Source organism: Gymnogyps californianus, chromosome 2 (genome assembly GCF_018139145.2).
Source record: "Gymnogyps californianus isolate 813 chromosome 2, ASM1813914v2, whole genome shotgun sequence".
NCBI classification, from domain to species: Eukaryota; Metazoa; Chordata; class Aves; order Accipitriformes; family Cathartidae; genus Gymnogyps; species Gymnogyps californianus.
In genome coordinates this window covers 161,774,944-161,801,947 of record NC_059472.1, presented here as the reverse complement: position 1 = coordinate 161,801,947, position 27,004 = coordinate 161,774,944, and the positions used below count along the sequence as shown (strand labels likewise).

Genomic DNA, 27,004 nt, shown 5'->3' with positions numbered 1-27,004 from the left:
CAATGAATGAGAATGGGATTTTGGCCAAAATTACCTTCCTTGATGCTAGAATTATGGATTCTGGTCCGTTTTAAAAAAAAAAAAATCTTCTTAAAGAATTTCCAGTCTTCGTTCATCTTTTCTGCTTGCAACTTTTCTCCCATCTGATTTTACACACTTTCCTCTGTAAGGGAAAATGAGACCTTGTGAAGCACCAATTATATGTACTATTGATTGGGACTAACCTTTGCTTGCACATATTATATGTAATTTGGCAATGATCACTTCAAAAGCCTCTAGTATTCAGTCTGCTAATTAACAATTATCCATCATAATGAAGTCTAGAATAGAAGTATGCCGTGTTTGACTCAATATCTTTGTGCTAGAAGATAAAATTTATAACTTTTAGAATCAGTTTACGCAAAGCCTATTCTATAACTTCAAACTGGAAATAGTGGGTTTAATTTATTGCAGAAAGGATCCTGCTGAGTAGCTTAGTATATTTGGGTTGTGGTCCGTAACAGAGTCCAACCCATACTTCTGGATGTGTTACCTATGTCAACTCATGGATCAGCAGGCTTTTAAAAAGTGGGATTAATAGCAGTTCTAAGATAGGTAACAGACAATGGTGCTAATATAGCTTATCTCAATTTCATCTCCTTTACTTTGTCCTTTCTGAGTAGATCATCATCACTGACTTTTTCTAATACAAACAATTGCATTAGATTTCAGGTAGGAATGCTAATTGTCATTCTGTAGGAATTTCTGTTTTCTCTTTGTTTTAACACAGGTCTCTGACTTTGGTGCATAACCAGCTGAAATGTTTCGTTCTTTTATGTTCTTTGTAGTTTTCAACTTGGTCATGAAAGTCAGTTTGAATTCATAGTGCATTTGATGTCCCAAAGATGACCCCTTACATTTTCAACCTGTGTTCTCTGGTATGTTCTCTTTGGTGTTTGAATAAGAAGGTGATGACACCTGCCTGTAAGTGAGCATCTGGGAAAGCTGTTAGATTCAGCTTATATCACAAGGAAACAGGGATGTATAAATCAGACCAGTGCTCCTAAAATGGGTGGTTATAGAGGAATTTCTTTGCCTGGAACTGAATTGAAGTATAGTATTTGTTTGGCATGGCCTGAAGATACCACTCTGGTTTACTATTGTTGTTTTCATAGCATTTCATAGCATTTCGCTGTAGTTGAAAAAGTAATCCAGTGTTTTCTAGGCTAGCTGCAGCTTACAACCTAATTGTATTAACCAGATGGACACAACTTACAGAAACATATCTCAAGCTGACGTGAGAAAATGTGACTGGATATTAGATATCCTTCCCAGTCCTTCAGTAGGAGGTGTTGGCCCAGAAGTGGAAAATGTTTGTGAGATGAGCAGTCCCTTTGAGTTCAATTACTGCTTTCTGCGATGGCACTGGGGAATATGCAGGTTGGTTACCACCAATTTAACCTCGTAGTTGCTTATGTGGCCCATTGGAAAACGTTCCATTCTGTATTCAGCAGAGATTTTGGCTCTGCAAAAGGACAATTTTCATGCAAACATTTCAAGATATACGTTTGAAATTGTATCCTTCCATCACTATTCTCAAGCAAAAAATAACACCAATGGAATCAATAAAGAGGCGAAAAAAAACCCAACTTATTTTTTTTCCTAAAGAAGGCAAAAGAAATTTACGTTTGGATGCTACCCTTCTTCCCTGGGAAGAGTCCCAGCCTATTGACTGAGTTGTAGGCTGTTTTCTTTTGCCTTAACTTCTGTCCACTTAAACTCATTAGTGAAACTTTCTCCAGTAGCATGGGACCTATTATTTATGCAGGAGGATCCCATCATGTTTTGTAATTTTTTTACAGAAAGCGGCATGTGCTTTTAGGAGAGCAGTTCAGTGAACTATGTTTTCAATTTCAGGAATTCGATTTAGGGTGCTCCTTTTCGTATTTATGGCCTCAGCTTAGCAGCTAAGTGCATGGACTATACACTTGGGAGGTTCATTTTAGCCTCCAATTAGGGAAACTGGTGCCTCAGCTGAGGCAGTCAGCTCTGCAGACCAAGAGTGTATATTTGCCAAGCGGGTTTGCAGACCAAGCCTTAAAATTAGTGCTCTGAAACTCATATTAGCTTTTGGTGAAACTTTATACTGAAAGCGAGACCTCAAGCCCATTAGAGAGATTAGAAAGACCAGATTTATAACTTGCCCTACTGCCTGAGAAATGTTTCAGGATGCAAAATAAAATGGGAATTTGCAGACACAGGTTTTTCTGTAGATACTTAAATGAGACTAATCCCTCTTTTCATACAAAGTTGTGCACCTATGCACATTGTTATCTAACCAACACAGCTGTAAATTTGGGGTATTGTATTTTCAGAGGACTGCAGAGTCAGTACATTTGTTTACTGTATAAAGTATGTATAAAAGATGTAGGCAAAGAAAAAAAAAACAGGGAAGTTTCCCTCATTTTTTCTATGTTTATATAACTATTTGTTTCCTTATGCACTTGCAAACAAATGTCTACAGTCCTTTTTAAGCAACTTGCAAATTATGAGTGAGCTGTCACATCTTATGTGAAATGACAAAAATTTATGAAGTCTTATAACATATGCATTGTTTTCCTTAATTCGCTTATTTACATTGTTCAGTATGTTTATTATGTGCACTATTTTAACTAATTGTGTGTTCATGGCACAGTCAGAGACTCCGTCATGGAATAAATATGTTGAGTAAGTATCCTTGCTGGTTTACAGCTGCCCTGTCCTTATCTTGTCCTTCCTCTTCCATTGGTTACATTCTTATTTTCATCTTGTTTGCTGTTGTCTAATTTCTTTCCAGTAATACTGACCATAGTATTTGCCCTGACAAAATGTTTTTCCACGTCTTTGTTGCCTGTGAAACCTCCCTTAGTAAGTAAACTAACAATTTTTAGCCCACCAAGCTCATACTTACTGCTAAATGCACCTGCCATGCAACATCTCAATGAAATCATGTATGAGGAGAACTCCATTTGAAACTGGCCAGCCTTCCACAGTTCCCATGTAAGAGATTCGATGGTTGGACACGTTAGAATAGGCTGATGGAGTTTAAGTTGAATTATTTCAGAAAATACTCCCTGGACATACTTAGTTCTGTCCTTAAACTGAAACTTATTGGAAACAAAAGTTTATTTTGGACTGAGCGCATCATGAGAAGTGTTCCCCTGTAATCGTTGGTAGGCATATTTCGTGAGCAAGCATAAAATTGTCTGGGAACACTTTTATGAGGATTCCTGTCTTTTTAGCTTGTCAAACTTTCAGAAAAAATAGCAAAGATATCACTTGAAGGTTTTTTTGGTTGTTGAGGGTTTTTTTAAATTAATTTTAAAAGAGGCTAATGGGCCTCAGAAAGCCCATTTCATTTCTTTAAGTTGCTTTAAAATATTCCTCTTAGAAACAGATACCAGATGCACAAGCTAATCAACCTACAGTGCATTAAACAATTATTTTGGCTCATTGAACCAATCAGAACACACTTTTTATTTTTGACTGACATATGATAAACACAGCCATCTGCTGCTCCGTAGCCTGGTGGTTGGTCTACTCAGGGCTGTAAGGAAAGACAGTAAAATGACCTTATTTTAGGTTCCATAAAATCATGCAGGGCATATCTTCTAGGCCATAAATTACTAATTATAGACAGCACTGAACCAAATATTTTATCCGATCACAATAACATCCTAATCCCAGGATGTTTCATGTACTTCTGTATAGTGTGGTACCCTCAAGTATGTCTGTGACTTTCCTTTTCCCCTGATGTTGTCCTTTTCCTATTAAAAACTGTCATACAGTACCATAGCCATGATATATTCAGCTGAAACATGGACATCTCATCCATGTGAGTCAAAATTTGGTGAGTGGATCTACAGCTGGGAATTCGAATGTTCTGGAGGAAAACATCAAAGTGCTTGTTGCATCTTCCGTAAGCAGGAAAATGTGGATGATGTTATCAGTGCATCAAGCAGGGCATGCAAGAAACATAGAGCAGAAATGCAAATGGACTCGTGCAGCATGTAGTAAATCCTTCCATGTTTCATCTTCTCCTGTGTCCCCTCATACCTCTCAGCTCTTCCTCCTCAAATGCGTAGAATGAAATCAAAGGCAGGTACTTTTGAGGAGCAAAATAACCCAATGAACTGTTTTTCAAATTGATTAATATTGGATTTGGAAAAGATACATTTAATCCATTTTGTTCTGCTGTTCCAGAGACTCACAGGGGATACAAGAGTAACCTTGTGCAAATATTTGTCCTAGATCTTCCTTGAAAACATTTTCCTTACCATTTTGAAAAAATAAATCAATTCAACTTCCTTCCACTAAAAATTTTTTAAAAATCCTGACTTTGGTTATTAAAGAAGCTGTTCAGTTGCTGGAGGACTTTGCCCGATCCTGTAGGTGATGATTATACAATCAATTAAACCATCTGACATGCTGAATAAATACAAGTGCTTTATCATTTTAATGAGCTTATGTACTGTTAAGTATTTTTTTTTAGTTCTTTGCATGTGTTTTCTGCATGTATTACTGAATACACATGCATAAAGAGACTGTCACATGGGTAACCTATACTTGAAATACCAGAGCAAAACTAAATAGGAGCCATGAAAAGTCGGATACAAGATAATGCTTAGGTGTATGGCCAAAGAGATGTGAGAAACATTTAACGGCCACTGTTGCACAAAAACTGTCCTGCTAATCTCCATTTTAAGATGAAGCATGCTGAGGTTTTATAACATGTGTAACTAGCTCTACTGTGTGACATGATGGCAGGAGGGCATGAGATTTGCCACAATCTGTATGTGTGCCCAGTTGCAGATCAGCAGAATACAGCTAAGAGAAAACATTTCCTTTTTATGCATAATGAAGTTCTTCCTTATATTACCACCTTTAACCACTTACACCTTTTTTTTTACCAAACAGGAATCCCAGCTGTTATAATTCTGTGTGTGTGATGGCATCATTATAGCTACTGATGTTTAGGGACTGAACAGAAAATTCAAGCTAGTGTTTCCAGTGAAAGCCCCTAACATCATGACCTATGAGATTTGTGGTTTATAGGATTTTAGGTGTTTGTTTGGGTTTTTTTAATAGGCTTTGGTATCATCTGCATCTTCATCTGGAGAACAGGGGTAGGCAATGCCAGTGGTGGATACTAAACATTTATTATTTTTATTAAGATATGGCCTAGAATACCTAGTCCCATTGGGCTAGATGTCTCAGCTAGAAACATTAAAAAAGAGGTGTTGTATGACCTGAAGTATGTCTCTGATGGTAGGTAGAGCCCTGGGTGCATACAGATCTGAAGGTTGTAAGTCAGATACATTACTGTCCTCCACAGAGAATTTGCTAACTTTTATTACAAGTACCATCTTTATTACAAAAGGTAAGATGTATGTTCTATCCAAGATCATCACAGTCAAGAGGCTGTTGGTAATAAACATCTTACTATGGGAAAAAAACACCCTCGTGTCTCTTTTACTGTCAAGCAGGTCAAAATTACTACATATAGTATTTGAGTGGGAGTTGTTTCACTCTTTTTCAGTGAGGGCATTCTATTATTTAATACTGAGGGCTGGTGTGATTTACCATGGATAGTGAAATACAAGGGAAGTTGCAGGAAGAATATCCTTTTTAGCTAATAAGACCAAGTGGTGACATTTTTTAACCTGCTGTCCTTCAAAATGTCCTGGGCAGGAAGAGATGAGAGGTATGAATGGAACAACCACCCTCCTTCAAATTAGAGAGACAACAAGGAATGTGGCATAATCCATTCCTCTTTCACTGGCGACTGCAGGCAGAGCTTCAAAAGTCCCATAGCACAGCTTAGCAGCGTAGTATTCATGCTTGACTTAATGAGTGAGGATTCATCAAGGTACAGCCTGTGATGAAGATATTGTCTTCATCCTGTGGCTGTCATGAGCGCTTTCCCATTTCTTACATATTCCTTGGTCCACACATGAAGCTGCTCATACACAGCCCAGTGCTGCAGCCATGACTCACATGAGCAACCCCAACGAGATGGGCAGGAGTGTCTCATGTGAGTAGGATTAGGTTGAGTGTGCCTCTGCCATTCCTGCTGTCTACTGCTTGCTAATGCTCTTGCTTATCTTGGCCACTTTATTCCCCAGGTACACTTTCACTGGCATTTACACTTTTGAGTCATTGATAAAAATATTGGCGAGAGGATTTTGCATGACAGAATTCACCTTCCTTCGAGATCCATGGAACTGGCTGGATTTCAGTGTTATTGTTATGGCGTAAGTAGCAGTCCTTTATATTTTTCAAGACAGTGATATGCAATAGAACTTTTTAAAAAATTGTCTGGCTGTTCTCTTTTTTCCCACTCAAATTGTACTGAAAATGAGAAAATGCTGAAGTGTGTTAGGACAGAGGTTTTTTTCCTGAGTGGTTTCAGAGGAAGAAGTCAGAGGAATTCTTGATTCTGTTCTCTCAATTCACTAGACTATTTTGGAGAAATTATTTAGTCTCTCTGTGCTCCACAGAGCGAGCTGTTTGTAAAATATCTGTAATAATACTTGCCTATCTAATGTAGTTTTGGGAAGCTTCAGACCACTGAATAGAAAGTTTTGTAAGTGTGACTGAATACCTGTGTATTTAAATCCCTATTTATACTCTATCTATCCATAACGCCACCAAAGCTGTTTTCGCGTTCTTCACTTCACAAACCCTCTTCACACTGAAAGTAATTACTATTTTACTACAATAGAGAATTAATTTAAAGGCCTCTGAAACTTGTTATATATCCTGGGAATAGAAATTTGGCCCTCAACATGACGTTCCCCTTCAGCTGTATACTTCTACCTAGATTATTAGAGTCCACTCAAGACATGTGGGGTTCTGGTGCTTTGAAGGAGCTGATGGATTTGTGGCATCTAGGCAGCTAAAAATACAGGGGGGTAGGGGAGCAGTCAGCTAGCACTCGCAGCGGACCCAGGGTCAGCCCAGGCTCTGGCCAAGGGCAGATGTCTGACACTATCGGTATCTCCAGCTGAGCTAGAAATCCAGACTTCATAGTCAAAGAAGAGAGAAAAGCACATGAAGAGCACATGCCATCTTGAAGTGGAAGCTAGTAGAGATGCCCTGAAAGGCCCCATTTCCTAATCGTAGAAGGATTTCATCTGATCTCCCTGTATTTTCTGCTTAATGATACCTATATTCTGTTCTGGGTTTAGTTTAGTTCTCGCTGCCATCTTTAAACCTCATAATTCACAGCGTTAAGTGAGATACAAGCCTGTTTGTTAGCACTGACATTTGAGCTGAACTCCTGGGCCTGTGCTATCTGAATCGAACCAAAATTGGGAAAAAGTATTCAACCAAACTTACTTCAAACACCAGTGAGGGCCACTGAAGTTGATAGCACAACTCTGGTAGGGCGCAGGGATCAGGACCAATATTCAAGGAGCGTCTGGACCATGCTCTTAGTCATATGGTTCAGTTTTAGGTAGTCCTGCGAGGAGCAGGGAGTTGGACTCAATGATCCTTATGGGTCCCTTCTAGCTTGAGATATTCTATGATTCTATGATCCTTAGCAACATTTAGCAGAACAGCACAAAGATGTGTAAAACCTATGTGGACTTCATCAGGAAGACTCGCATTTATTTTAGTAGGCTTTGGATCGAAGCCAGCCCTAGGCCAGGTCCTGGTATCTGTTACTGCATTCCTGTGGACTTGGCTGAACAGACGTCTGGCCATCGTGATAAGCTTTTAAAAAAAATGCAACGCAGATGGGGAGGAGCTTTTGGAGGTCAGAACACATTAGGTATTTTTCTCAGCTAAACTTTTCCTCAAGCAGTGCTAAGTGCAATTCTCCTGCAACATTTAGAGGCAGGACAGAACAACACAAAGCGTCACCAGCCTGCTCTCCTGTCCATCAGAGAAGTGGTAAAAGCAGGGTACAATAGTCCATCTGTTTGTGAGTTAGGATGTGAGTTTATTTGCAGATGTCTGAATTTAGCACAACATGGAGAGTTTCCGTGCATGGGTTCCCTCTGTTCTACAAGGAAGGAAGTTTTTGATGGTGAGGCAGAAAGGAGCAGAGGACAGGACAAGAGCAGCCACAGCTTGCAGCCTTGGCAATGCATCTGCTCCACCTCATCTTCTCAGCTCAGGCAGAGGCTGGGGCATCACCTCCAGCTCTGCAGAACTCCTCTGGGAGCATCTCATTTACTGTCACTGAAATTCGAGTCTGAACAGTCAGTGTGGGACAAGGTCTGGATATCCCTTAAATTCTGTCCACATCATCTCTGGGTGTTTGGGGCTTAAGGAGCTGGAAAGATGTGAAGGTTTGTACAGACCTTGAGGTGGACAGTTGCCCAGAGGTGAATTCACTCCCTGCTGGTAGGAACCAGGATTTGGTGCTGAGAGGTTGTGGGCTTACACCTCTTTTTTCTTTTCTAATTCTAGACTTGAATGGCCACTCAGTGCTCCAGCCCAAGGATTCATGAAAACTTCCTTAAGGCTTATTTAATCACAGGCTTGGGTGTCTGTGCTTTCTTTCCTAGCTACTTTTCAATTTTCTTTTGAAAAGATATTTCATCTCTTAGTTAGAAGATCCCTAAAAGAGGGGGGCCTGCAACTGCGAAAAATCAAGCTTCTCAACATTGAATTATAGCAATGGCTGCGCTCTTCAGAACCAGCATCCATTCCTATTGTTTCTTACTCTAAGGCATATTATACTAACATTTTTAGAATAGAAAAAAAAAGAATTGGAATTCTAGAATAGAAAAGAAATAGAAAAGTGTTTCTTTGAGCCCATAGGCAGCAGTGAGAGAGTTAAAAGTGACTGCAATATGATCTTCATATGTACAATGAAACCTCCTTCCCAAGTATGCAAGCAGCAGATAGTACAGAGCGTTGGATAATGGACTCTATTCTGATATGATTTATCCTTCATATAAATCCAATTTGCAAGTAATGTAAAGTAAGATTGATCACACAGGTAACTCTGGTGTTGTCTTTGCTTGTAGCTAGTGTGATGCTAGAGGTATTTCTGTATCTGGAAACAAAGATGGCATGAGGGTTCCAAATGGGAGAGCCTGGTAAGGGGCCATGAGATTTAGATGGACTGAGGGTTTTGAGCTAACAGAAAATCTGATTCTTTCACTGATGGGTGTTATAGTGGAAAGACCATCTCTTACTTTAGAATTATTGCAAAATAACTTCTTACCTCCTCTTTTGGGCAGAAATGGCACAGATTGGGTCACAGAGAGTAGTTTTAAATAGCACACTAGAGAGTAAGAGGTGCCACAGGTCTCCAGGGCTTTTCTCCCACCCTGTGCTAGCAGACACAGCCATGGCTTGTGACCCTCTGTGGGGCCATGGATGGGTTCAGGGGAAATTATGAAACTGCCCCTGTGTAGATCACTCTTTCCCAGACGAACGAGTACGTTCCAGGACAGATGAGGGAGAGGCAGCTGAAAACTCTGGGTTGAAAAGTGCCCTGCCAAAAGCTTAAAGACAATAAGCAATTCTCTGGCTAACAGGAAAATTCAGGATGGGAATTCCAGTTGCTTCTCACTTCCCGGTACGGAGGAACTGGTCTGCTGCAATTTCATCCAAGAAATGGCCAAAATAAATCTTAATTAACTATTGTGAACAAGCAGCAGTAGTATTTGCTTCATATGCTTGTTCACATACTAATAATGTGTTTTTACAAATCTCTGGTCAGCAAAACCATATGCCCATGGTATTGCTTCTCCTCAAATTATTTTTTTCCACCCTTGCATGCTGCAGAAGAGTTTGGGAGAGAAACACTGGGTAAATCTGGGGAGGAAACAGGTAAATCTTTGCCCAGACTCCCCTATGAGATCATGAAGAGGAAAAGCAATATTGCTCTTCCAGGCTGTAATCTGGATTAGTAGATATGGAGAGGATGCTTTGTCCTCCCCGGAGGCCGTTGCACAAAGCCCACTTAAGCAGGCTTTGTAAAATAATCAGGTGAGTTTTTTCCTTAATGTGTAAAAACAAATGCCTCAAAGAAGTACAATATGTAAATGGAATTTAATAGAAATTTAATAGTGAAATTAAAGGGTCCAAGAGCTCTTTTGTTCAGAAGATACAGTGGTGACTGTGCTTTTAATGTATACTGACTTGGAGGAAATAATTTTGTACAACACTGATAAAACCAAACTCATTCCATAACTGACCCTCCTGGGAGCATTTAGCTCAGATGTGGTGTGGGTCTCCATGATGGCTGAAATAGGCATGGCAGTGAAGAGCTGGGATTGGTATTTTAATCATAAATAGTTTTTAGTAGGATTGCAATTATTTTCATTCAAAATCCATCTTCCTGCAGCCAAAGGGAATGGGTTTGATGTACAAAACAAAATACAATTTTAAGAACCTCTTGAAACCAACATCTGCTTTACCACAGATACAACATCTTAGAATAGATAACCCAGTAGAAACATTTGCACTGATGTTTTCCGATGTTGTCCTATATGTAGTTTGCAGAAGCTATTATGTGAAAATTACTTGGGTATTTGAAGCTTTTATTTTTTTTAAGAGCAGCAAAATAACTCTTAAAAGTTTCCTATAATGTAATGTAAATAATTTTTTGTTAAACTACATGATGGTAAAATCTTTAAAGTATTTATTGCTGAATAGCATGATAACAAAGTTCACCCAGTAGTTTTAAAGAATTGATGCCTATTAGATAAGTTTAATAGTTCAAGAAACATTTGAAATAATGTGTACTATGAAAAACCCGGGACAAATGGCATCAAAGAACAGCCTGAAAAGTGGATGCACCTCTCATTCGGCTGCGTTTGCTCCCGCTATGTATGAATGCATTCTTCATTCAGACAATTCTCATACTCTATTGTATAATTCCAAATAACTGTGACTTAATTCTACAGGTATGTAGGAGAATTTGTGAATGTAGGCAGTGTTTCACCTCTTCGGACTTTCAGGGTATTGAGAGCTTTAAAAACTATTTCAGTAATCCCAGGTAAGAAGCCCTGATCCTTACGTTTTGGCTCTCAGCTACAAGTGATTCTTTCTCTGTCTCTCTTTGTCCCTTTGACTGTTGTGTTTTTGCTGGTGTTTTGTCATTGTCTGTGTGTGACTTTCCCTTGTTACAGATACATAACTGAATTTGTGGACCTGGGCAATGTCTCAGCCTTACGAACGTTCAGAGTACTGCGGGCGCTGAAAACAATCTCAGTCATTTCAGGTGAAAATCAGGTTAAACACTCCGGCTGCAGTTAAAGCCTACATGCCATTTCCAGTAGTAAACACAGTAATTACAAATGACTTAACCATAGATACTGTTCAGGAAATGGAGGAATGTAGGGAATGTGACCTGTCAATAGAATACATTTTTCATACGTTTTTCCAATACTGTTTTTGTGGGCAGAAGGAATTAGAGTGCCTCTGAAATTACAGACCTCACTAAGACGAGTGCTGCTGTAAGAACGGTGGTATGCGGTGGCTCATGAATCACATGCATAAAGTGCTCATTCATGAACCATATGAACATGGCAATGAAACTCTTTTAAAGTCTTCGGATATTGATTTTTAAAAATGGAAGGTTAATGACCTCAAAATGCATATTCGTGTTTAAGAGCGCATCGATAGAGGAATCTAAATCTGTGCTATGAGCTGAGGTTTCAAGACTGCAGGCACAGATAGCCTAATTTGTCATGGTGTTTATCCATTTGCATGTGATAGAAACACTGTTTAAATTTCGGACCCTGAAGAGATCAGAAAATGTTTCATCATTGATTTTGGTAGGTTCAGCATTTCATCAACTCACATTTTCTCACATTTTCAAGGATATGATTTCTCCCCCCCCCCCCAAAAAAAAACCCACAGTGTTTTACTACAGATCTGGTAGTGAGAGAAGCTCTTTTTTCATAGCTTTTTACCAAATCTGTTACTATTTCTTAAAATAATAAATAATATTTACTATTAAGTCATTTATGCAGAGATGAGTCCACTGAGGACTAACCATGTGACATTACTTTCTTGCCAAGCATTATCTATGGACAGGTCTCATTCAGCCTCAGTGTTTAACATCTCCAACCTGCATGACAAGGTAGAGAAGATAGCAAAAACCATGCATGGTAGATCCTATCGGTGATAATCCTGAACAGATGTTGGCAATTACATTGTAAAAATACTCAAAACATCGAGAGAACTGCTCAGATTCTCACGCACAGCTCCTTAAGGTTAGAAAGGCTTTTCCACCCATTATATTATGCACATCTACACTATAATATAAATCTAAGCAAATTCTGTGGTATAAACTTATAGGGATGTGTTTTACAACTAATCACCAGCACTCACATGGAGTATAAACAAGAAATGGGAATTCTGGAATTGAGGTGTTAAGAAAACATATATATGGGTCTAGGGCTTACTCCCTCATTCCAACATTAAAGTAATGAAAATCAGTGAAATTACTGAAAGAGCAAGGTACTTTTCATTGAAAGTGTATGTCAAAATATAGCTTTTAAAGAATACTTTAAAATGATCTTTCATTAAGTCTGTTATTCCTTGAAATCAGTTCCTGTCTTAACTGTTGTCTTTAAGTTTAAAAAGAATAATCTATTAGCAGAGAGGTTTTTTTAAGTTTTCTCTAATTGAATTTCCACTGAGAAAGTTGTTTTGTTTTTTTTTTTTCCTTGGGAAACAGAAAGTTGAGCACAGTTTTACAGATCATGTGGGATAGTAGTGGCTAATCAGGAAGAAAACCGGAGTTTCCTAGCTTCCTTTGCTAGCAATTTGAAGACTAACTTGGAGGGACAGCCATCTCCAGGGGACACCTTTCGCTTTCCATCTTGTCTCAAGCTTGAGCCTCTTCAGAGCAGAGCCTGTCAGTTTTGCTGGGTTATATATATAGCAATTTTCTGCTGTCCTATATCAGAGTTGGAGCTGAAGCTTGTTTTACATCAAATGATAAATTTTGGCTGTTTATTCAGTGGGAAAAAAAGGAGTATTGAGATTCAGAAAAAGTTTATTTAAAAATACACCAAAGCCCTTCAGTGATATTAAACACCGAGTTGTTCCATTTGTTTGTTAATAGAAAAAAAAAAAAAAGGATGAGGAGTATTATTTATTAGAGTAATACATAATAACTCACATTCTCTTTTCTTTCTGACTGACTGTTTGATTAGTTTTTTGATAACTGCACTTTTATGTACTAGTAACTAAATTATTTGCTGACATAACTGCACGAAGATATGCTAATAGAATATCTGGCCTTAGATTTTATTGTCAAGATTACCTGTGCCCTGAGTATGTTTAAATTACAGATGTGGAGAGCTACAAATTGCCATGAAACACCTAGCTGCCTGTAAAACACAGCTAAGTTTTCTTTTTAATGTTAGCAGATAATTTCAGAGGAGTTGGTTCATTTTTCAGTTAGACACATATATTTTAAAAGAAATATTGGGCATGATGCTGTGGTTTATTTGGAGATCAGTCTGAGTTTTTAATGATAACATAGGTTTATGCTGAGATGAAATATTTTTCCACAATAGGCTTAAAAATGAAAAGATGATAAATGCTAATTTCTTCCATGAGATTTTTGGGTTCAACTGCTAGAGAGAGGAGAAGGTGGCTGTTATTTTTGCTTCCTATTTTACATCTTAGGTGAAGAACGCTGAGATGTATTCTCCTTTGTAAATATCTAAGCTTTTCCTCGATAAAATTGATCACACTTTTCCATCAGGCAGTTATATTTGCACAAACATACTTGGACTCAGCATGCTCAGTGAAATTGCTTACCGAAAGTAACGGGCCAAGTCCTCCGTGGGGTAAGGCTTCTGTCCAGCAAAGCACTTAGAGGCTGGTTTTCAAAGGCATTCTGCTTCACTTGAAATCAATGAGTTTCACTATTGACTCCAGAGGGAGTCAGTAAAGCTAACAATTAGTGCTTTTAAAAATCTCACCTACCTTTAATGCCTGGCTCTAAGTGCGTAAGCAGGCACGGGGACGTTTAGGGGACACAGACTCACAGGACTCAAAAAGACCTCCTAAACTCTCAGAGTCCATTCCCCTGGCCTAAGGCTGCGTTTAGTATAGCTCAGACCTGGCATGATATTTATTGCCTGACTTGTTCTAACAATCCTTCAAAGGTGGGAGGTCTCACAATCTTCCTGAGAAGTCTGTTCCATCATTGCTTTAGCCATTAGAAGGTTTGACCTGGGAGGATGGGTTCAGATCCAGATTCAGCAACACAAATATTAGTGTCTACCAGCGAGCCGTGTGCTTCCCACTCACTGGAGATCTGGGGCTCAATTTGGTTGCCATCATACCAGTATCTCCTGCTCCCCAGGGCCAGGGATCACCTGCAGGTCCTGTCTCTGAATCCAGACCCCCATCCAGCCCCACTCTCTCTTGGTGCATTATCAGCTTTTTATTTTTCACCCTACAGCCACTGTGTAGGACGTCGGGTCAGTGTCTTACCCTCTGTGGCAGCCCTTAACATGCTGGAGGACCTTCATGGATCCCCTCAATTTTCCCTTTTCTGCACTAAACACACCTATTTCTTTCTGTTTTCCAGTTGCCCATGATATCAAGAGAAAGCAAGCTTTGTAGAGTAGCTGGATATCTGTTTATCCAGAGCCATTAAAAGAAAAAAAGTTTTCAATTTCTTTATATATCCCTTATGTTCAGGTGCTTAGAAATAGGTAACATTTTCTCTATGGGAGCATAAAACCTTTAACTCTCAGTGATTTTATGTATTAATTAGCGTCTTGCACATTGCCATGGCAACTGGATTCGTTCGTTTTCAATCTAGATAGGAACCACGGTCAGCAGCAGAACAACCCACTGAAGTCACTCTTTTGTCTCCCATTACCAGCGTATCCAAGTCCCAGTGTGCTCAATAGGAACCCTTCCCATGACAACAGAGGGTCTTGAATCATAGTTTATCTGCATGGAAATCACCAATGTTTTTGATAACTACTAACTGAGGTAATATCAAGCCCCGAGGTACACCCTCCTATGCCTCCCCATCAAAAGCCTGCAAAATGCAGGCCATCATCATCATCACCAGGATTTTGTAAGGTGCCTGTATCCAGGGAAGCTCCACTGCTCTTTCTGGAACAGGCGTGTACATCACGGACATCTCACATAAAATGACAGGATACCGGCGAAAGGTGACCTCATAGAAAATTGGGCCAAGGCACTTTGGGGCCTGATCCAGCTCCCGTTTAAGTTAGTGTGAGTCTAAAGGCTATAAATAGTGCTGTGAATGTTATCCACTGCTTTACTGATAGCCAGAACAGAGCTCGGAGCACGAGAATTAAGACTGTGTGGAGGAGACTGACCCTCGTTCACCGCTTCAGTCTCACTGAAGTCCTCCTGCAGAGAGATAAATGTCATCCTTCTGGTGGGTGTATCACTTAACGCAAATATCACTTAACTCAAGAAGTAACTATCCCAGAGGTGAGAAATACAAGACATATTTGTGTTTTCCTTGGAGACTGGCCTGACAGTCACATTTCCATGTAAAGATGGTCTACAGGAATGCTGACAACCATTTAGGTTTGGCAACATGCTAGTAAACTCTTTGCTGCCCCACATCTCAGTGGCTAATGACAAAATACATTCATCAAGAGTGAATTCTTCTCTCCCTACATGCACATGACTCATGCAGACATTTACAAGACACATGCGTATCCTCAGGCGAAGGAGTAGGCTAGGTGAGGACAATCATGGTGCAAGTCATACTCTCTTTTTTTTTGTTTTTGCTTTTTCTCCCCGCTCGTTTCCAGACTGTGCATGAAAGTGTCTGATGTTCTGTAGGTGATTGCCAACATCTGGTATGGATGTCATACTGAATTATGCTAATACTTTCTCACATCTCGTAGAAGGAATGGATGGTGTTGTGGGATCTTGCCATTTCTCATTGTTTGGTGTTGCTTGCATTTTCTATGGTTTCCGATTTACATTTGAAAACTGATTATTTGATTGACCTCTGAATGTGGTAATTTCTACATGTATTAACAGGAATGTTTGGGCCAAATCCTTCTTGCTTTCTGCAGATGTCAGGCTGCCTATACAGCCGTCATGCCACTCATTTTGGATCTTATGGTGCTTTTCATGTCACGCAAGCAGGATTTGGCCCAGAAGTGTGGAAAGAATTCAGTGATTCAGGAAAAGCCTGCATTGATTATTCCATAGGGAGTAATCTATAGACCCATTGTCATTAACGGGTGTAGATATTACTTAGCTTTGGATCAGATCCTCAGTTTTTTCTGCATGCTGCCTGGTTTGATGTTTGACTTGCAAGAATTAAGTAAATGCCTTTAATACCCCATAAATAGTATCTTCTATTAAGCTATATTGCAGTGCTCTCATTGGCACTATTTCAAAGGAGGATTATTTATCTAGAAGATTTAACAGTGCTCTAAATTTGAATACATCTAGCATTGCTTTTACAAAACATGGGATTGATTCAGAGAAACGCAGAGCACCTGCAAGAGGTTCTGGGTGTCCTTATTTCCCCTCAGGCCTTCCATTTATGAGGCACAGAAATTTTAAATGAATGGTGATTTAAACACTTTGCTTAGCAGTGAGTTGTGCCAAACAACTTAATGGACGCTACTTATTTTTCTGGGCAAATTTTGTTTTTAAAGGGTAAGAAAAAATAGTTAGACTATAAGTATACCAGTCCCCAAATGGTTTTCCTGGAAAGTTTTAACAGAGGTCCAGGAGGCAGAGTACAAGTTATTTTTAAATGGTCTTTAATTACAGCAATTGTATTACTAAAACATTCTTTTCTTAAACTGTTCAGAAGCCTGTATGCTATTAAAACAAAAAAAGAAAAAGAAAGTAAAGCAGAAAGCCCTCTCGTAAAGAAATTATTTGATACCTGCAAGGAATGAACTTGTAAAACTAATAGTATAGGATTACTATTCTATTTAAAACTCCAGTAAGTAAACTGAGAAAAACATGTTTCATGAAATGACCTTGAAATTAACAATACTGGGGCCTGATTTTGAAAACAGATAGTCTTTATTGGTGATTAGGATTTTGTAGGTCTTGTTTCCTAATATTATCCCTATTCACATTAGGACTCCCATTGTCCTTGCCCATGTAAGTAAGATTAATTAGTGTACTTAGATGATACAAATACAGGCTCCAAGCTTGTATTTGTATTACAAACAAATAAATGTGCTGCAGGGATTTCACAGAGGGTACTGCAGTAAAAGAATTTGTGGTTTGGCTTTTTTCCCTTTCTTAAGACTCAGTTTGCATTTGGACTTCCCAAGTTTCACCAGCTTCAGTGAAGAAATATCTGTGCATTCAAAGGATAGATGATGATAAGAATCATCAAAAACATTTCAGAATATTAGATAAAATAAAAAAAATTCTAGTACATTTACAAATCATATTTCTTTTTCCTTACCTCACTACTTGTTTAAGACCTGGCTGCCTTAAAGGTCTTATAGTCTTAACACTGGATAAGGGTGAGATCCCAGGAAATCCTTCAGAATTGGGCTACAACTAAAACTGCTTTCACTTCAGGTATAAAGTTCACCCAAGACTAGATTATCAGAAGAGCTATGCTTTTTTTTAGGCATCAGAATAGGTAGCCAAATCTACAGATGGACTCAAAAGTTCAAACCTGGCCTTTTTCTAGGTACCTGAATAGAACTGACCTCATTTGTAAAATCTCTTTCTGGTGAGGAGTGCAGATAGCAAGAAAATCCAGCTTTTGCCTAATGTTTGTACTGCAATATTTTTGCTTTATTTTTGAGTAGAGCAGGGAGCTGTCTAACCTCTCCCTCTTTACCGTGCCACAAATGAGTTTTATAGAGGCAAACAGAGAATTTAGTGGAGAAAGGGGGCTACCCACGCCTGATGTGTCAGTCCCTTTTGGTTAAATGGCCATTTTATAGACATTAATATCATTCACAGGTTAACCTAATGGCAATACCCTATGCAGGAGTGCAATATTTTAGGCTGCTGGATACAGGGACTGCTGGACCTGTTGGCCACTCTAGCAGCTCATCTTCCTTTGAGAAACTATGATTTCCCCTTACTTTAACCGCAGAATTTTAAGCAAGACCAAAAACCCATTTTGCCTTCCTATGAGTCCTCAAGTACATTTTCATATTATTTTAAATTATACAGCACTAGCTTAACCTTTGTGGCTGCCAAACTCTTGGCATGGAATTCCAGGGAACTGAGATTTAATGTGTATGATCATATTCAGTGAGCAAATCAACGTGCTTCTGAGTATTGCCCAGGAGAATTCCTCCTGTTTCCTCTTTGCATTTTCTTTTTTCCATTTAACTCAGTTTCTCTTACTGCTGCCATACTGGTGACACTGATTATCAGAAGCACTGATTACTACTTATCGAGTATTAATTAAATATAAATAGGAAAGAAACTACAAAATTGCTACCGTTGTGCAGCTGATATTAATGTCCAACTACAGCATACAAGTTTAGAAGGGTCTTTTTTTGAAAAGAGTGGTTTTTTGTCATATTCATGTAATATTCAATCAGCTCAAATAGCGCTGATCTCCAGGAACACTTCAAAAGCAAGCAATATCTTTTGAGAAAACGGTATAATTATTTATATCTGTGTATTTATAGAATAATAAACTGAAGCTAGGGTGAAATAACACAGGAGAAGTTACTTTGTGTGACCCAAGCCATTGGTGTTTGTAATAAGATGATTTATCTACACTGGCAGCATATTATAAAATGATTAACTTCACCCAGGTATTGTTGGAGCCTCAGGTTGTTTTACTCAAATAGTTTCCACTGGTTTTATTTGATTGCCCTTATTATTTGGCTTATTTCTAATCCCAAATTCTTGTTGTCTTAAGCAAATGAATTGAAGGCAGAGGAATTATTCATATGAGGACAGCGAGCTGGATTTGGCACTAAAATATGTAAAATAATCAGGGAATAAATAATATTTCATACCTCTTCATCTGTTTATGTGAGGGATAAAGTTATCAGAATCACCTGAGTGATTTAAAACTAATTCACATTCTCAAAACTCAGTGGGATTTAGGCTTTACAGCCTTTACTGCAGCTCCATGAAAATATAAGACATTCCGTATTTTCTTTACCCATGAATATTTTTGTATTTCACTGTTCCTCCATCCAGTTCTTGCCCTCCATTTTTAAATCAGTGTTTGTGTAAGAGTAATACCAAGACTTTTGTCCAGACAAAAGTAGGCCAAACTAAACGTTCATAGTGATCACTTGTCTCTCGTTTCTGCCGTCCAGTTACAAACATGTAGTAGAAACCCTTCCGATTTTCCCTTCCATGGAGATTTTCATCATGAAAAGTAGCTATCTGCAGATAAGTTTCAGCCTCTCAGCCTATAAACTCTCGGCTTTTATCTCCCTAGGACTGAAGACCATTGTAGGGGCACTTATCCAGTCTGTTAAGAAACTTGCTGATGTGATGATCCTGACCGTTTTCTGCTTGAGTGTCTTTGCCCTCATAGGCCTCCAGCTCTTCATGGGCAACTTGCGACACAAGTGTGTCAGGGACTACACCAAATTTAACTCCACCAATGGCACGCTGTACTTGGATGGTAGGATGTGGAACACCTCAGAGGAATTTCTTAGTGATCCAGGTAAGCTCTTCTTTACCCTGCAGTCTGTTTTTTGGTTGGGTTTTTTCTTTTATTATATTGACCCACATCTGTATGTGAATCAGCAAATGCAGCATTACGTGACTGCTGGCTCTTCATGATGTTGATGCTATTTCAAAAGATCTAGGTAGCTTTTTCTGATCTCTGTGGTGCCTTCACAGTTCATGCTGAAAGTATTTCTGCTGCTTTCCTGTGATACAGACTAAGGTCCTTGTTGCATCATTGATGATTTTCACAGTTTTAGGGTGTCTCATGATATTTTTCTTAAAGCTCCCTTTCCTGGAATTAGGCAATCACATGAAAATTTCAACTCTGTGTGTGGGTCTGGTTTGCACACTGTTTCTTTAAGACAATTTATAGCTCTTGCATTTTCTAGCAAAACTTCAGAATTTGAATTAAGGCTCTTAAAAAATCAAAAAGCGAAGCAGAGCAATTCAGTATTTATTAATCTGAAAAATCCCAAGAGCATTTTTTAAAGGAAATCTTATGCTATTAGGGCCCTAACTCATTATCTGGGTTGGGCCATCCTGCAGAATCTGGTGCTCTGATGTTTATTATCAAAAGGCTTGTTTTCTAGGCCAAAGCAATTTTTAATACTCTACAGTCTGCTATACTTTGAATTACAATGAAATAGGTTCACTGAACTAATTTATTAACATTTTAAAAAAATAAGCATTTCATGTAAATAAACTTCAGAATGTAAACAAGTGGCCCGGCTGTTGCTGCTCCAAAACCCTCTGAGTCACCAGAGGACCCACACCAATTGCAATGGACATGGACTCACATCTAAAACAATTCAATGATGCTCTTGAGAGAAGGAAGCAGCCAGACTGATGTGCGTTGGTAGGAACTTATGACCGGTGACCTTTGGTATTTAATTTATTTTGAGGAGAAGAATGAACCACATAGTCAACTCTTTAACTGGAAATTTGGTTGGGAGGAAGTGACATAGTGTCACGAGGTACCTCTGCTCTGACCGTGTGGACCCTACAGTCCTATATCTCCAGCCACCTGCACTATAAAAACCCCGTGCCTGACTCCTGGAAGTTGCCTGGCTTGATCCAGGGCTCTGTTGAATGCCTGGCACAAGGTTGGCTCCAACTCCTGCTGGCTTCTCAGCGTTGTACACCTCTTCAGCCGGGCTACGTGGTCCAGGGATTGGGCCAAGGCCAGTCCCACCATTCCCCACTGGTGACTTCTGGCCTTTCTGCTCAATTCCTCTCCCTGCAGTCTGAGCAGCCCTGGAAGCAGTGGTGTTAGAAAGGTTTCATTCAAGGAATAAAAAGCTCAACATTGGTGTCTTTAACGCATGATGTCTTTGATGCAGCATTAAGGAAGGGCAGCTCACGAAGCTCTGGCTGAATGAAGGTTGTCTTTGGGACTGGCTCTGACCACCAGGTTATGTGTCCTCTCAATGTCCGTGTATCAGAGCCTCTTGTCAGCTGAAAGAGCTCTGTGCCAGAGCTAAAAAACCACACTGGACCTATGCTGGCTGGTGATGAGCCTGCTGACATGTTTTCCCGCCCGTGCTCTCTGTGCTTCCAGCTTGGAGATGAATGCTCATGGAGCTAGTAAAGATATCTGTGCACCTGTGGTGGATTAAGGCACTTCACGGCTCCTCCAGCCACAGATAACTGACAGCCGTGTGAGGTGCTGCTCTCTCTCTCCGATAGAGGCATTGAGAGATAAAATAGTAATGGCTGGAAGTATAAAGCCCTGCAATAAAGGTGAAGGGATGAAATGGAGCTGTGAAGATAGTCTGGCTCTCTGGAAATGGAAGTAGGGTAAATGTACCACTGGATAGTCTCTACAAAAATATAGTTAATGTCAGGGCCAGCTGCAGCATTGCTTTAAATGGGAGGAATTGTACAGCTGCTCCAGCATACCATGAGCAAGTTTATTTGTGTGGTGCTGATATGGGGAGGAGGGGAGATCCTCCTGTAAATCCATTTAGTAAATCCAGCAATGGTTAATATGGTCGTGAAAATATACTTGTTATCACTAAAGGAGATTTACCTATTACAAAGATAATCAACTTGGTGAAGTAATGGATTAAAGTGAATTAAAGTTTGACCATGTGGTATTAATAGTAAGTAATAATAATATCAATGAATGTTTTCCTGTTTTCATAATATCTGAAAATAAAGACACGGTGCATTATGGCAAACAGCCATCAGTTATGGTGGATGGACAAAAATAATTTAAATAGTTGAAGTGTTGAGTCAGTGCAGCAGGCCACTGAAGAACTAGGAAAAAAGTAGATTTATAGGAAAAGTGTACTGACCTCTGACTAAGAATAATGAAGTGTTCCTCGAAATGCTGGAGAAGGTGGCTTAGCTATTAGGCTAGGGAGAACAATATTAAGTAGGATTTTCATTTAATGTTGACTATTGCACTAAAGCAATTCAGAAATGGAAGGACTGGCTCATCTTGTAACTAGATGGGATCGTGCTTCATCTTTCATTTTGCGTAAGCATTATGGTGAAATGAAGTGACTGTTTAACTGAGTAGTACTGACCACAATTTAATAACAGTCCAAATTTCAAGTACTGCAGGGAATTAAGCAATACATACAGTTAGATTAAAGTGTAGGCAGACCAAATTAGATAAAAAGAGGAATATATTAAGAAACAGAGTAGTGTCAGTGTTTATTCTGAAGAAGAACTAGAGAAGAAAATTGGCCAACATGTTGAGATAGTGGAGTTCACTCAAAGGGAGCACAGACAATTACAAAAGCTCTTTGGAGACTTCAAAACCAATGTGGCTGAGTCACTTAGTCTGGAGCAGGGATATTAATCTAAAAAACAGAAAACAGAAACCTGAAGTACTGTCAGAGATTCATAATAATACTTTAAAAATAAAAAAAGGATGTAAAGAAATAAAGGAGTGAAAAACACTCTAAAGCAAAATTGGAAAAATGAATTGTCAATTCTGTTCATCAGGACACCAAAACAGAGAATCAAAACAGGGTGACATGCCAGTTCTGCTCTTCTTGGAGACCAGAAGTTTGCTTTGGATTCTTTGAGAGAGTTTTTAATGTTTTAAAGTACCTCAGGGAGCCTCTGAAATGGCATCAGCCTCCTCTTGTGCCTTTGAACATATTTTGCATGAATGGAAAAACAAAAACAAGTGAAATCCCTTAAAAGGGTAATACAGTGAAGAATTGCGTGGTGCAAAGGAAGATAAGAACTTGGTTTTCAGTCTTTCCGAGCCCTTTTTAGCTTGAGATAACTGTGTGCCACAGGCACTTGGTACAGGAGATATTTTGGTTTTGTGGAAGGCCTGGGAAAGCTTCAGCTCTGCTTTTTTGTTCAAAACTGACTTGGTATCTGGACTAAATTGCATCCTCTTGCCTTGGCTCCTTTCATCCCTCAGGCAGGAATTTTTTTCTCATTTGTCTTCTCAATCCTCTTGTTTTGATTTTATAGATGAGGAAAAAAGTCAGCTTATAAACTTTGTTTGCATCATCATTGGCTTAACCACAATTATGTGGTAACACTTGATTTTTGGTTGACCCTTGAGGAAATAACCACTGTACCCCCAGGGTTCGGGAACTCCTTCCCTTAGCTACACACTTAAGACCCACATGTACTTTCCTGTTCTACCACTGTGGTCACCATGACTATCTTGGCTGATGGTGCAGGTGCTGCCTGGCCCCTCTGCTACCTCTGTTCCTGCCGCCGCCACCACCCGTAAAGGCAGCGTACCAGCACTAGTAGTGGTGGTGGCAGAAGAAAAATCTTTTTTTACTAAATCTGAAAAGAAAAAGAAAAAAAAATTGGTCCATTTCCATGCATGGTAGATCCATGAGTGGTCAGCCCCCACCACCTCCCCTTTCAGGCCTTTGGCTGTTACTTAATCTTTCTTGCATGAACTTGTCAATCCTACATTGCAAGGTTGCTAGCGTTGTTGAGAATTGTTGGGTTCTCTCCTCCTGTGCATCTGCCATGAGATGATCATATAAACTAAGTCCCATAAGGAGTAAGGATTTCCTACCTATCCACCCAACACTTTGCTTGTTCTTTCCATCGTTTCAATGGCTCCTGCAGCTGGAGAAATGCCAGGTAACTTGGGAAGCAAGGGACAGAGCCCTTAAGCATGGGGATTCAGTGGGAAAATTCATGCTGAGAGATCTCTTCCATTTAGCTTCACCAATCACTGAGCCCTAGTATACAAAAGTGACATTGAATATACCTGATCAGACTGTCAAGAAGGGACCTTCCTTGGCATTGTCATTAAAAGCTTAATTCTGTGAAAGGAACTTCATCTAAGCTACTGCAGGTGCCTCTGGTTTCTCAGCTTAGTTACTGGGCACAGCAGTCATGGTAAGGTGAGATACCTGCTTAGTCTCTCCTCAACTCACAGCGGAGATGCAGGTCTAAAATCCGCCTTTTGGTGGGCACATCTATCTCATGATGAACAGCAGGATTTTTCCATTCTTTCCACCAATTTAAATGACTCTAGGTCTTCACAATTTACACACCAACATCTAAGAACAAGGCTTATCAGAAAAGTTATTCCAGTCTGGTTTTGCCTCCAATGAGTAATGCTTACCACTGCAAACCTAGGAAGAGGAAAAAGGAAGATTAAGGCAGAAGTAGCTCATCAGGTCTCCCAGCCTCCTCCATAGGACTGTTCTTTGCCTGTATGAAGGGAGTGTGGGATGGGGGACACTAGATAGAATCAGGCTAAAAAATTCTTGATGCCAATGGTAAAGTTAAAATGGAGGCACAGCTCGTTCATCTGGGAAAACAGTGACTACTGGTAAGTAATTATTTTCCTACCTGCAGTTCTAGATTTGGTAAGGGACTGCAATCAATAAGCCCGAGGAGGATTATTTTTAGACATTAATAATAACAAACCTGGGAATCTGAAGTTGTAGGTGCAGAAGTGCTCATATATAAAAATGAAATAAAGAAAAAAAAAAGTAGAAAATAGTGATAGTTTACGTCCACAGCATTATGAAAATTATGTGATCAATATATCAATATCAAAGTTATTGAGCTGTCAGTTATCTTTAGGAGAGTTAATAGTTTAGAAATACCAGCTGATTGAAAAACTGCAAGCTTAATTCCAATACTTTTAAAGATTTCTAGGAAAGCAGCTGCAAATAGCATGCTTGAAAGCCTGTCTTAGGTTGTGGTGTTTAAATTAAAGATGTATTTGATGAAGTGAATCTTTATGAATGTGTGAGTTAGAGTGGATTGAAAGCTATATGATGTCAGATATGTCACTGGCTTAGAGAGAGAAAAGACGTACCAATGGACTGAGTGTAGTTGATTCACATGGCTGATGATTGTAGAATCTTTAATGTCATTTATGTATTCCATTACTAAAATGGATTATTGACTAGTCAGTAAGTAGTAAGTAGAAATCTGAGTTTAAATAGTGTGTTCTTTTGTAGAGCAGGGCTCAATGTAAGTGCTGAAAGCATAAGAAAAAAAACACTTAAGAAAAAAACCTTTAAAATATAATAAAATTTTTATAAAATCACTTTTGAAATGATAGTCTCAAACCCCAGTATTTTCATTCTCTTTAAACGAAATACCCTATTTAAGACACTCTGCAAGGGTCTTGTTTTCAAAGTGTTCTATATGTTTTCTCTCAAAATCAGTATCTTGCAAGGTAAAATAAAACCCTGTAATTTCCTTTAGATAATCCTGTTCAAGCTATTGAAATAAAAAAAAATAAAAAATAAAATAAAAGAATGTTTAAGCTTTATTAACCTTTTCCTAGGAGGAATCAACTGCTATTTTTATAGCTTAAAAGAGGACTTTTCTGGGTTGTTATTTTTTTCTTCCAGACTAGTTTCTGGCATTCATTTCATGGCAGTAATTTTTCTCTTCTTCTGAAGTTGAGCTGTGTAGTTACCAAAGGTCTGGGGAAAAAAAGCTTTAATTAAAAAGAAGAAATCTGGATAAAGATAAATGTAATATCTGTTTTGTCATCTCCAGTTAGACTTGGAAGACTTACGATTGCTTCAGGTTCTATATTTAGAAAGATGTATAAAATACAATAAGTTTAGGTCCTTATTTTAGGTACCTAGTCTTTGCAGCTCCCAATTACATCCAACAAAGTGATAGGAGTGATTTGGAGAAAGAACTTTCTGAGGTGGCCTCTGGAGGAGCCTGCTTCATTTTCTATCCCTTAATCATGCTAGGTAGCCTAGGGATATGGTCCTACTAAACCAGCCACCAGTTAGATGCCTAAGGTTGAGGAACGTGAGCACTCTGTGTAGATGATCTTTGGTTGCAGAGCAACTTGCTGAACATTGGTGTGATACCCATCCAAATCATGGTCTTCTTGGGTACTTGAGAAGGTATCACAGGCTTGTGGGAAGCAACTGGTCTTGCGTGTGGTGTGAATGCAATCAGAGCCAGTCTGATTGCTCGGAGCTGATAAATCAGGAGCGGTTCCAGACCAATGTGAAATAATTCTAGAGCCTTTCCACATCCTCCTCTTTGATGTCCTAGGTGTAATGCACTGTTGAAATAAACAGGCATGGATGTTGAGGCATATATCTGTGAATATATAGAAATATATATGTGTGTATATAGATTCATGTGTGTGTACATATATATATTTTCTAAGCTCTACGCCTGATTGTTAGCTCTGCCTGGTGAATTGCTTCGTTTTTGCTTTCAGAACCACTGAAATGGAACTGTATGAACAGATATTCTGAAACTGTATGAGAACTGTATAGAAAATAATGATGTCCAAGTCAGATAATAAATGTAGCAAGTTTGGGGAGAGCTGAAGTGTTTGAGGTGTTGTCTGAGGTGGTAATAGAAGACAGTGAGTGTTTGATGAGTAATTATGGAGGTGGGAGGAAAGAGGAAAGCAATAAATCAGGTTGAGACTCGAATAGGTGTTTTATTATGTCTGATTGTATATGAATCAATGATTAAGACAAAGAACCTCTCTGGGCTTTCAGACTGTGCTTGTCAGCATGGAATCTATTCACGTTACTCTGCCGTTAACGGTAAATATTGTGGCTTTGTTCGAGTGCTGTGGATCTTTTGATAAATAGCTTCATAAATGCTCAAACCTTAATGCTCTGATGTGTTATTAACATGGGTATTGTACCTGTGCACTTTCATGTTTTAAGCTAAATAGAAAAAGAAAAGCCCAGCAGAAGAAGTGCAAGGATCAGAAAAACATAGGAATTGGTACGGTTGTATCCAATACAGTCTCTTCCCAACCATTCAATAGGATTTTTTTTGGCCTTGTGGTAAAAGAGTAAGTTCTTATATTGGAACAGTTTGTAAAACAGGAGGATTTGTCGCCCAGGTACATTTCTTTTGCTCTCATCACTGCATTACTGCTCACAGAAAGGAGAGATCTACTAGAGGAAAGATCTGCCACAGAAGATTCAGGCTGAACATTTTCAGA

General features: G+C 39.1%; 1 protein-coding gene across 3 annotated transcripts in view; it reads left to right on the top strand.

Moving 5' to 3' along the window:
- Positions 1-27,004, top strand: part of SCN5A (sodium voltage-gated channel alpha subunit 5) — a 175,662-nt gene that overhangs the window by 4,872 nt on the left and 143,786 nt on the right. For all 3 annotated transcript variants that reach the window (XM_050891806.1, XM_050891805.1, XM_050891807.1), the window contains exons 3-6: positions 2,617-2,706; positions 6,144-6,272; positions 11,118-11,209; positions 19,364-19,594. In XM_050891806.1, the coding sequence (XP_050747763.1) occupies positions 2,617-2,706; positions 6,144-6,272; positions 11,118-11,209; positions 19,364-19,594 (542 nt within the window). The remainder of the gene's footprint in view (positions 1-2,616; positions 2,707-6,143; positions 6,273-11,117; positions 11,210-19,363; positions 19,595-27,004) is intronic.